Source organism: Struthio camelus, chromosome 3 (genome assembly GCF_040807025.1).
Source record: "Struthio camelus isolate bStrCam1 chromosome 3, bStrCam1.hap1, whole genome shotgun sequence".
NCBI lineage: Eukaryota > Metazoa > Chordata > Aves > Struthioniformes > Struthionidae > Struthio > Struthio camelus.
The window spans coordinates 102,724,423-102,736,458 of NC_090944.1; the positions used below are offsets into that span (position 1 = coordinate 102,724,423).

The 12,036-nt window shown below is 37.9% G+C and overlaps 1 protein-coding gene across 1 annotated transcript; it reads right to left on the minus strand.

Annotated features, from left to right (window-relative positions):
• Positions 1-2,273: 2,273 nt before the first annotated feature.
• Positions 2,274-6,753, minus strand: NLRC4 (NLR family CARD domain containing 4). The gene is given in 7 exon segments (XM_068936513.1): positions 2,274-2,563; positions 3,459-3,902; positions 3,905-4,225; positions 4,228-4,284; positions 4,287-4,358; positions 5,736-6,008; positions 6,732-6,753. Coding segments are annotated over 7 exon segments (1,479 nt in total).
• Positions 6,754-12,036: the final 5,283 nt, after the last annotated feature.

The window sequence follows — 12,036 nt, forward strand, 5'->3', positions numbered from 1 at the left end:
GAAACCAAATTACAAGAGAAATTAGACAGCATTACCTAGTCTTTTGCGAGAAGTATAGCCTGCTGAGGGAAGAGAAAGGACAGAAAGTAAAAACAGCTCTAGGAAGAGACATGCAGGGGTTATTCACAGCTTGGGAATCCTTTTATATCTTGATCAATCTGAAATAGAGCTTTGAAGCATATATATGCCCTGCTGAGCAACTAAGCAACTGGAAGGATAGACATTTATAAAAGCTGATGGGACTGTCTTCTTTAAGCTATATTATTTTGTCATCTCCTTTCTGAGTCAAAATAAAAAAATAAGTATTCACTAAGGAAATCCGTGTTTTTGTTTCCATCAATGCACCCCTTTAATTTTAAACCCATCTCTCTGTTTTATTCAGCTTTATTCAGTTTTCAGTCTATGTATTTTACATAGGGTTCGGCTGCTTGAAAAAAAAATATTTTCCTAGCCTGTGTCAGTGTACATCAGCTTTTCCCTTCCGATGTTATTTTTTTTCTTAAGCAGATCATGTCACCTGAATATGACAATACAAATGTTTGGGGGAAAAAACAAGCAGATATGAAGCTCCATATATGCCAGTGGTGAAAGGACATATGTATAAAGACTGCAGGCAGACCTCATCCATTCATAGCAAACTTTGGCTGAAGTCATTGACATATTTCCTAAAAGGATGTGCACATGCTAGCTCTAGCATAAAGCAACATAGCATATCTCAGGGCACAGACATACAGGCATTTTGTGAGAGCTGGTGCTGGGAGCAAAAACTGAGATAGGGAAATTGATTTTATTTATTTCGGAAGAAATGTTTATGCATTAAGAATCTGATGCAGTGGTGTATAAAGCTCAAGTTTAAACATGTGCTTACATGCTTTTGTCAATTCAGATAACTTAAGCATATTTTGGTGCTTTGCTGAATTGGGGTCATGCCTTTACAGCATTCTAACTACAGGGAAAATGCTGTTATTTCTTTTACTGGCAAGGCACAGGGAGACAGATAGATAGAACAGCTTTGAAGCAATCCCTGGCACAAAGCAGAACTAACAAGTACAAGTTCTCATGACAAGTTAAAACAGAGTTAATGGGTTCATGATGTATTAGCACCCACGGTTCAAAACTGCCTGGAAAGGTGAAACAGCAGCTGTAACTTGCAGTCCTTTCAGTGGCAGACTGGAAACAAATGTGTGCCATCTCCTGTGGGCCACCACTTCGTAAGCAAGTAGCTAAATGACCCCGTTTTCTTTTGCTGTGTTTGGAGCTACGTTACACTGCTCTCTGCTGGGTTATTTGTGGAATCATAGCATGAGGCGATTTGCATTCCAGCTTGTCTACACCATGAACCTCAGGTATCAGAAACAACTTGCTGTGAAGTAGACCAAGATGTGAACTTAAGAGTACTTCTGCAACTTTGTTATAATGTCCATATGCAAATTTTTACCCCATGCTAAATCTGAGGTAGCTTACTGTGAGAGAAAGCAATGAATGCTGACTTCACAAGCCAAAATGATGGTAGATTAAAGATGGTAAAAATCCCTTGATGTTTTACTATGGGATAAGAATTTTTTTGTGGATAATAACTGCAGAATAGCTCTTGTTCTGCCAGCTTACATCTTTGTTTACCTCACAGTAGCCTGTGTGCATCCATGCCCTCATTTGTAGAGATAACAGGCTCTAATCGTACTGCTGTTATTTTAGAGGTTTAACTTCTCATGGGCATAGTCTCTCTCTGGATCAAATTTTCCTATAGCACATCACAGAGGTGTAATCACGCTAGAATAGTCCTTTCCTGCCAAAAGCTTCTCTGTGCTAGGTCAGACAACTATACTACGTAACTTAAAAATATTCTGTAAAACATCCACTTACTTATTCATCAAGTTCCAGCCTTTGTTGCTATTTTATTAAAAGTTTCTATAATCTACACAGTTAACATCAATGCTAATAAAAATTAGCTCATAGAAAGCACACACATAAAGTACGCACTCTTTGAAACCACTTAAGGACTGGGAACTCCATTAAGGACTTAAGTTGGCAAGGTTTTGAGCTGATAAAAGGTGATCTCTATCTCACTTTCATCTCACCTGTTTCTCCCAGAAGAGAGTGTGATATTATTCTCCCTTTAGGCTCACTAACAGATGAGGAAATCAAAGTAACACTAGAGCTTCTGATTCAATGTGTGGTTATAGATAAGAGTATTTCTGAAATAATGAAGATTGTAAGTGAATACCTGCTCTGAAAGCTGGTTCTGTTTAAGAATGTACTAGCTGAAATTGTTTTTAGCAGTTTACTTTTGCACCATTAATAAGCCCCAGATCATGACGACTGAACTTCCATCTGGTCACCTTAATCTCTTTTAAAGAACTCAGCGTGGTTAGTACCTGACTTAATTTGCAGACTAACAATGATGTTGGCACCCAGTCGTCTTTGCTGCTGAAATCTAAAAATGTCCGCTCCTTGAGACAGATCAGTGGATACATGAAGAAAAGCCAGCCATCGCTTCTCACACAATTCATTGCTAAGTCTAAGTGCTGAAGGTTCTCCAAGTGTTTTTTCTCAAAAAAATTGCCTGTGAACATATATTTGTTTATGTATTTTTACTTCAAACCCTAAAGAAGAGAACGATTCCTGTTCAGGATATTGAAGTAGTTGAGTCTTAGTGAATTCATTAGAACTTCTATGCTTAAAAATAACACCCCGAACAGAAAAGAATTTAAACGTGTTTGCATATTACTTTTTTCTTTTAGAACCACGAAAGTAAAGCATAGCAACCACAGATCACAACGTTTTTTATACCTAGGCTGATGTATTCTTCCTTGTTAAAACTTAATCCTGCAGTATGTTGCTTACAAGAGGATCCTTTTAACTACATAGAGGTCCTTGACTTAAATGGGGCTATGGACTGCTTCTCTTGATCACTCACGCAAAAAGCATTGCAAGATCATGAAGATTCTCTTTGATTTGACATTTCATTTCTGTTGCATGCTCAGGAGTGGTGAATGATGTGGCTTCATGTAGTTTTTATGTCTCCCTGATCTTCAGCTATCTCTGTCGATAAAAGTTATAGTAGTATTAAGAATGTAACTGTATTGGTCTTTTCTCACATACTGACATGCATTCAGTAACAGATATTATGATTAGATATAAAAAGATGCAACAAGAATACTTGTTGTATTCCTGTCGTGTTTATGGAGGAGACACTGTAATTCCCTGAATTAGTGAAGATTTTCCCTCTCAGGGAGTCCTCGCAAGTAATCTCCAGCTGCCCGTAGTCTCCCTTGCACTACTTACAGAGTAAAAATGGTCTTTACCAAATATAAAACGTGGCTCATTATTTGGCTCATCTAATGCTATATATATATGTATATGTATATCCTTCCCAAGCCTGCTACTATTTCACTTTCACTATTAAAAATTGCTGTTTTTCTTGAACTATTTTTGGTTTGGTTTTATCTGGGTTCCACAATGATTTATGCTCAGTAGAATATGATTTTCTGTTATTTCTTTTGTTTTATACCTGTTTTTCTCCACCATCAAGTCATGCGAAGTGCAGAAAAGTACAGTCTGGGTGCTTGGATGAAAATTACTTTCACGCATTTGGATGGCACAAGCAATGATGACAGAGAGTGGAGTCTTTATAAGGTTCTTCATGGAAGTGGCCTCTTTAAGCTGATTTAACAGACCATCTGCCAGTTCATTTCTCAAGACATTTTTAATGAGCATCTTGCAACTCTCTGATAGATCTCCTACTTCAGCAATTAGAGACCCAAACTGTCTGATTTTATGGATAGACTCAGTCCTGCTAGAAACAACCACCATGTTCTTGAATTCGTGGTTTTCTTTAATCATTGATTCTATCTCCGGACAGTTTGGGGGTTTGAATTCATCATATCCATCTAACAGGAAAGGACCCTTTGTCTTTGTGCTAGTAGCATTTTCATGAAATCTTGTATGCAGATGGGGTACTGTTCAAAAAGAAGCTGATCACAGACTGTGTCATATAGTCCACCTCTTGTGCTAGTCAGGCTGATAAAGAAAACAATTTTCAAAGCAGAACAATTTTCAGAAGATCAGTGTACAGCAATTCTTTTTAGAAGAGATGGTTTTCCTTTGCCAGCTTCTCCTTCCATAATGCAGGGATTTCTCAGTCCATCCAAAAGGTCATTTAGCGTCACTTGCCCTTTCCTGCTATTATGTATATCTTTTTTCCATAATGAGACATCAGTGTAGGCGTTCCCAAATCAAAAATTATGTCAATATCACTACCCAGAGGGTGATACTTTTGAAAGCTGAAGACAAATACACATACTTTAAATCCTGCACCAAGCCATATAATTTATCTTGTTCCACTTGCCCAGTAGTACCTAATGCAAACAGATCATGCATCAGTGAATTAAGTAGTCAATGATTTTGACAACTGAAACTTGATTAATTTTGGAAGAACTATCTGAATGTATTTGTTCTATCAATGAAATGGTGATAAGCAAGAAGCATGAGATGTACTTACTGTCCACTTTCTAAGCAAGACTTAATTGATAAGGGCTGTAGCGACTCCTCTTGCGGAAGACCAGTCCAGTGTGAAGATACCACTCTGGCTCCACCTAACTACTTATTCGACAACATTTTGAACTGATCCTCTTCACGGAGTTGGATTCCAAAGAAGAGATGTGGGCTTGCACACAAGCATATGAAAGCTTACACATGCAAATACATGATGAGAGTATTAATTGACAGCTTTTATATGTGAAAAGATGGCATTTATATATAGCTATTTGAAAGATATTAGAGTATTAGATAAATATTTGCAAGTCAGTAACAGTTTTTGACAGAGGGCTGAATGAACTTTTAATCTAATTATTTTTTAAACTATATCTTTTGCATTTTTATTACTTTCCACTAGTTTAAGAGTTGCTTTCATTCAGTTTAAGTTTGGAGATGAGCTTTGTTGAACCTCAGATGTAATGAAATGTAATAAAGTTGAGATTAAGTCTGAAACTTTAAAAAAAAACTAGTTCTTAAAGGGATTTCTGGAAATTTCACATTAACCACTTCTTTAAAAAGTGTGTATATGCAGGCTAAGGAAAGGGGCTGGGTCCAACGTATTTCAAAAACAGATGGTTTTTGCGGGTGGAGTAAAGAAGAATACAAGAATTCTCTCGCAAATTGAAAGAAATCAGAGAATCCTATTTCAGCGAAATGCTTTGGTAACAAAGGGCATGCCTCTCTAGGAGTCCTGAAAGACTAGCCTAGGTGTATGCATTAAATTCAGTCATTAATATAGACCTTCAACAACGTAACATATTTGCAGCCTGTGAATAGGCAGCTTCAGTTTCCAGGGAAGAGGCTTATATTTAAAAAACTCAGTATATAACCTCATTAAACTCAATATGAACTTTGTCTATAGAAGTGACCTAACTCAGTGTTCAGCTCACCTACAACTCACTCATCGTAACAAATGTTAGGATGTGTTTCACAGTCTGAACTTTCGCTACCTGATCACAGAGGATTTTCATCCTTTTACAATCTTTTATTGGATTTGGGTTCCCCTCTGTGTATCTTACCTTTGTAAAATTTCTGAGTATTCACTACCTAATTCTCTCTAATGAAACAATTCAAATCACCCATACAGAATTAGAGTTTGCTTAAATACCGAATTATAAAATTTTATTAAAAATGAGTGTAAGCTTTTGTGTTTTCTTCTACAATAATTTAACTTCTAACTAAAAGACAAAAACGTAAACAGTAATACTTATAATATCCTTGCAGATGGTGAAAGAGAAAAGGGTTTTGTTTCTCAAGTGACTTAATGAAGAGATAGCAGGCTTCTGAACCTTTGCTCAAAATCATGTAAATCATCATTCTTGAGGCTTCTTGTTCAGCCTTTTTGCAGACAATAGTGTTCACTTCTTCACGAGACAGTATGTTGCTAACTAAAAGGTCATCCACTATTTGCTTGACAGTGACCATTCCCATTCTTTGAATGAGATGTATTCTGTTGCTTTTTATAAGTTCCACTGAGGAGAGAGAATTCAATTTCTTACAACAAATCTAGCTCAAAGTAGCTGCCACAAAAACTGCCCTTCAGTATTCAACCTTCTTTTGTAACATAAGTGTTTTTGGGGTGCACTGAGCACCTAATACGTACACATGTGCAAACAGCATGCAGAAAATAGTGAGACCTTAATAGGAATATGGAAACGTTTATAAAAGTGTACTGTGAATGGATAGAAGGCTACTGGTTAAATAAAGGTGTAGTGGAGAAGGTATCAGTAGGGGTTTGAAATGTTATGTCTGAGATGTTGGCCAACATCACAAAAACAGGGATTAACATTTTCAGAGGAAAATGCTTTTGAAAATTATATTATTTACTGATGTATTTAAATACGGGTTTATATTTCTGGATCTTTATTTGAAAATCTTGGTGAGTTTATGCAGAATATTAATTTGATTCTTCAAATGAAACCTGTATGAAGTAGTTAAACACTATAACACTCATTTTAAGATTAAAAAAAAATTATGTCCAGATGAGTTAGTTACACTTGTGCACAGGCTCATAAACTGCCCTGAACATATCCCAGGATGAAAACATCCCTGAACAGGGAGGATTCTGTACCCTCTGGCTGGGATGGCTATGAAACACTGTCTAGACAGGCAAGTGCTCCTAGCCAAAAGGAATGTATATATGAAGTTTATCTGTTTGTAACTTGGAGAAAGTACACGTTCTCAGCTCCCCAAACGGCCTATATCTGGCAAAACCATTTTTGAATAGCCAGTTGAAGGTGAAGGTATAATGGAGGCAGTATAGGACAAGAAAGACAGCCTTTTCAGGGATCTGTTTAAGGAATTTAAGCTTCTGTATAGTTGTGGGGAAAAGGAAAAAATTAGTCTTTACAAGTCTGAAATCATCTACAATATTTTGGAATAAGCTCTAGAGGTGACTTTAAGATAGGTTATACATTGAGCTCAGAAAAATGTTTTGTCAGAAAAAACGATTAATTCAAAAATTTCTAAATGTAATAAGTTGAAATAGAACATTTTGATTCTCTCTAAAGGTTTCCTGTAAAAACTTTTAGATTAAGACTTCTTACAATGTTAATGAACAGCCATAATATATAAGTAGTACATAAATGTAGCAATTAAAATGGACTGCTTTGTAAAAAGACATTTTCCTTTTCAGGTTATTAATTTATTACTATTTACATCTAACATTGAATAAACTGTAGTTGTAAAAATCTTACTTGTTCAGACTGAGAGTTTTAAAGCTTGAACTATGCATCAGAGAATATAATATCCTGACTGAAAAACAAAACGAGTCAAGAGGTTGAATACTCCAGATATTACTATCTTTTATCCCCCGTTGAGAAAAAAAAAAGACTTTTCGTGAAATGCTGATCTAAAACAGGTCAGATAGATACAACTATATCCTGTCCAGGTGAATGGACTGAAAGTACTTCGATTCAGCATCATGCATTTTAAACCATGATTCAAATCAATAAGCAGGAAATCCCAATTTTAGCAACTGATTTTAACTTTTACACTTTAAATATTCTTCTAAGAAGCAGATCATTCTCAAAGACTAGCATAATAATTTAAATATATCCTTTATATTTGGTCATTAGTTTTGATAATCAGAAAGATATAGTTTATTTTTCACATTTACATAAACAGTTTCATAGTGTAATGCATATTTGCAGATTCTTGCTTTTTCCATTTTTATCATTAAGGATGTGAATGAGGCATACCTTTTTTTTTTTTTTTTTTTTACTTTGAGTAATGCCAAGATAGAAATTGTAATCAAGGTAAGAGTTTATTACAAAAATAACATTTAAAAGCATGTATTTATTACATAAAATTAAATAAAGCTACCTTAAATAAAATTACTTAATCTTAATAGATACAACTGAGAAAATAAATTATACTTGTGAAAATATGTAGCAGATCACATTAAAAGTCCATCAAGTTCAGTATCCTCTCTCCAGCAATGCCCTCTATGAGATGTTCCACTCCTTGGGATCTTTTCCATTTTTGTTCTGTCCTTTCTGAGATGGAGTGCTAGAACAGAACACAGTAATAAAGTACAAGTGCACTATGGATTTATACAGGCCCATAATATTGTTCTCTCTTTCATTCTTTATTATTTTTCTGATAATTTCTCCTATTTGATTTTTGACTTAAACTGAGCATTGAGCAGATATTTTCATAGACCTATCAGTTTTAACTCCCAGGTCTCATTTCTAAGTGTTAATCACCATCCTCGTGTATGTAAAACCATGATTTTTAAGAACTTAGCAGTATACTGAACGAAAAATCCTGTTTGTTTAGACAAGTTTTTTTTTTATTTCTTAAAATACTGAAATGCCAATTGTAGAAGCACAATCTACTGACAGTAACCTTCTCCAAGGCAACACTTAAATATTCTAAAGCTTCTAGAATTCACAATGGTCTCACTTCTTCCCATAACTTGGAATTACATTACACGTTGGATGCTTCAATCTGACAGCCTTAAGCACACAGAAATAATGGCCAGTTTGGAAAATAGGACTTTGAGAATGATAGATGTATTTCTTTCTCATCTTTACGTAGTAATAGTACTACTTAGTACTACTTAGTTACCAGTACACAAAACAGTTAAATGTTAATAATTAGTAGTAATTAATAATAATAAATAGTAGTATTCTAGATTACTACTTAGCAGTAAGTTCAGGAGAACTATTCTGTTTTACAGGGCTGAAAACTAACTAACTACAGTGCTAATTAGAACTTGCTCCTGTAAAAAGTATCACCATATATATTACACCTTTCCTAAAAGCTTTTCTAAGCAAATGTCACACAGGCTTTGTTTAAAGAAACTATTAAAATAAATTGCTGCAAATTCCCCACTGTCAGACAAAGGCACCTAGAGATTCTTAGAGAGAAACTTTTATATTAAAATAAAGTTAAAATATCTCTGAACATTCTTCTTTACAAATATTAAAGAAGTAGTAAGAAAGAAAACCATTTACTGACATCAGTTTGCTGTCAGTAAAAAGACTCTCTCAATAAGAAGCATATTCTCCTAGAGCTTGTCAAAAACTGACTACGCATTATCTGCAGGTTCCTTCTCTGCAAGTTTATGTCTTATGCAATTGCTTAATGTCCTGTTTGCAGAAATAATATGTTGCGCAGTACCTTGGTATTGCCAGAAATATGTGGAAATACATCACTGTTCTTTGATCGGAAGCAGGTTCCCATTCATAAATTCCAAATTCCACTATTTGGAATTTTAGGACATAGCAGTTATCAAAAACCTTCAGCCCAGGGTTAATAGTCAAGTTAATAAATACTTCCCTGCCTGTAGGAATAAATGTTTCTACTAGGCATATACGTCATTCGCTCTTTAATGGTTCCATAAAAAGATGATACCTTCAATTCAGGAGTGAGAGGTTCACCGCAGGATCCTATTTATATACAGGCTATGACATGGAGTCCTGCTCTTCCAAGAAGATAGGACTTGTGGCTTTTATCACACGTTATAGTACAACTACCTCAAGCAACATGATCTACCTGGACAGGCCCAAAGAGAGGACCTAACAACCCTAAGTGCAAAGGTAAAAGCCATTTCAAAGTCGATGATTTATACCATTAGTATAATGATTAGCATAAACCGGTATTTCTCTGAGATATGAGGAGTACAACTCCCCAGCAACTCTGCCTAGTTCCTCTTATCACAGCAGTTGGTTTCAGACTTCCCCCAAGAAAGCAGAACAACATTCTGAACATTGATGCCTTTCCTTTTCATGCTGTAAATATTGCAAAATGTTCCAGAAAATTCACGTGCTACATGATTCTGTAATTCTGCAATTTAAATTAAACACGTTGATATGAGGGGAGAGCAGTGGATGTTGTCCACCTGGACTTCAGCAAGGCTTTGGACACTGTCTCCCATCACATCCTCCTAGGCAAGCTCAGGAAGTGTGGGTTAGATGAGTGGACAGTGAGGTGGTTTGAGAACTGGCTGAATAGCAGAGCTCAGAGGGTTGTGGTCAGTGATGCAGAGTCTAGCTGGAGGCCTGTAGCTTGAGGTGTCCCCCAGGGCTCAGTCCTGGGTCCAGTGTTGTTCAACATATTCCTCAGTGACCTGGAGGAAGGGACAGAGTGCACCCTCAGCAAGTTTGCTGATGATACTGAACTGGGAGGGAGAGGCTGACACACCAGAAGACTGTGCTGCCATTCAGAGGGTCCTGGACAGGCTGGAGAGCTGGGCAGAGAGGAGCCTCCTGAAGTTCAACAAAGGCAAGTGCAGGGTCCTGCCCCTGGGGAGGAATAACCCCAGGCACCAGTACAGGCTGGGGGCTGACCTGCTGGAAAGCAGCTGTGCAGAGAAGGACCTGGGAGTCCTGGTCGACAACAAGTTAACCATGAGCCAGTAATGGGCCCTTGTGGCCAAGAAGGCCAATGGTCTCCTGGGCTGCATGAGGCAGAGTGTTGCCAGCAGGTCGAGGGAGGTGATCCTGCCCCTCTCCTCAGCCCTGGGGAGGCCTCATCCGCAGTACTGGGCTCCCCACTACCAGAGAGACATGGCACTACTGGAGAGAGTCCAGCGGAGGGCTACCAAGATGATTAGAGGGCTGGAGCATCTCTCCTATGAAGAAAGACTGCAAGAGCTGGGCCTGTTCAGCCTGGAGAAGAGAAGACTGAGAGGGGATCCCATCAACGTGTACAAGTATCTGAAGGGAGGGTGTCAAGAGGACGGGGCCAGCCTCTTCTCTGTGGTGCCCAGTGACAGGACAAGAGGCAACGGGCAGAAACTGAAACGCAGGCAGTTCCATCTGAACCTGAGGAAAAACTTCTTTCCTGTGAGGGTGACTGAGCACTGGCACAGGTTGCCCAGAGAGGTAGTGGAGTCTCCTTCCCTGGAGATATTCAAAACCCGTCTGGATACGACCCTGGGAAATATGCTCTAGGTGACCCTGCTTGAACCTGGGAGGTTGGACTAGATGATCTCCAGAGGTCCCTTCCAACCTCGACCATTCTGTGATTCTGTGATAAAATAACCCTTTGCAGATAGACTGTATCTGTGGCTATCTTACAAGGCATTTGTACACAGCACAATTTCCTACAGCCTTTTTAAATACTCCCTCACACAGCTTGCTATACAGTCAGCCAGAACTCAAGCAATTAATTGTCCTATAGCTAGTAGGAGTGAAGCCAATACTTGTGAACAGTTAAGATACTTGGAATGGTGGTTGTGTGCGAAAAGTTGCAAGACAATTTAAACCTCAGCAAACAAACTGCAGCAACTGATGGTTGTTCACAAAATTTGCACCTGTATTCTGGGCCTTAATCAATGAATGTTATTTCTAAAGTGCACAGAAAGGGCAAATACATAAAATGGTGAGAAATCTAGCAGTAGCAACAGGTTGAAACAAATTCCCTAATTAATACTGTCGTGGAACACTTTTTTCAGAATTTCACCCTGAACTGAAACCCGGGGCAAGGTCTGATTTGGCACAGCCAGTGCTAGAGTGCCCTTAGGCAGCACAGGCCAGGCAGGGGCCAATACATAGCTCATTTGCAAAAAGTCAGAAGGAGAAAGGAAAGGGCTAGAAAGGCTCCCCCAGGAGACTGGGTAGGGTAGTGTGTAGTTTCTGTATACCATTGTACTCATTCAGAAAAGCTGAAATTGCTCAAGCAAAACTAGGAGAGACGATGCTTCAACCTTTCAGAATGAATCATCAGTGATTCTGGTGGCTCCTTACCTAACAGCTTAAGCCTGGGACAGCTCCCAGAGAACCCATGGATCACATGTTTTGGAATTCTAAGGTAACAGACAAGAGCTACTAAAGGACAGTCACAACCCGCCATCTCATTGGTCATTTACTGGGCAAAATGAGGACATAAGCTGTGACATAGGTACTTGGTAATATGTTAGATTGATTGTCATGGATTATTACTGAATGTTACTGTATTTCCATTCTGTCCTTCTCCCTTCTCTTTCTCCCACTCAATACATAAAATAAAGAAGTTAAACCCACGTCTTTAATTGGTTGCAAGTAGGAAAAT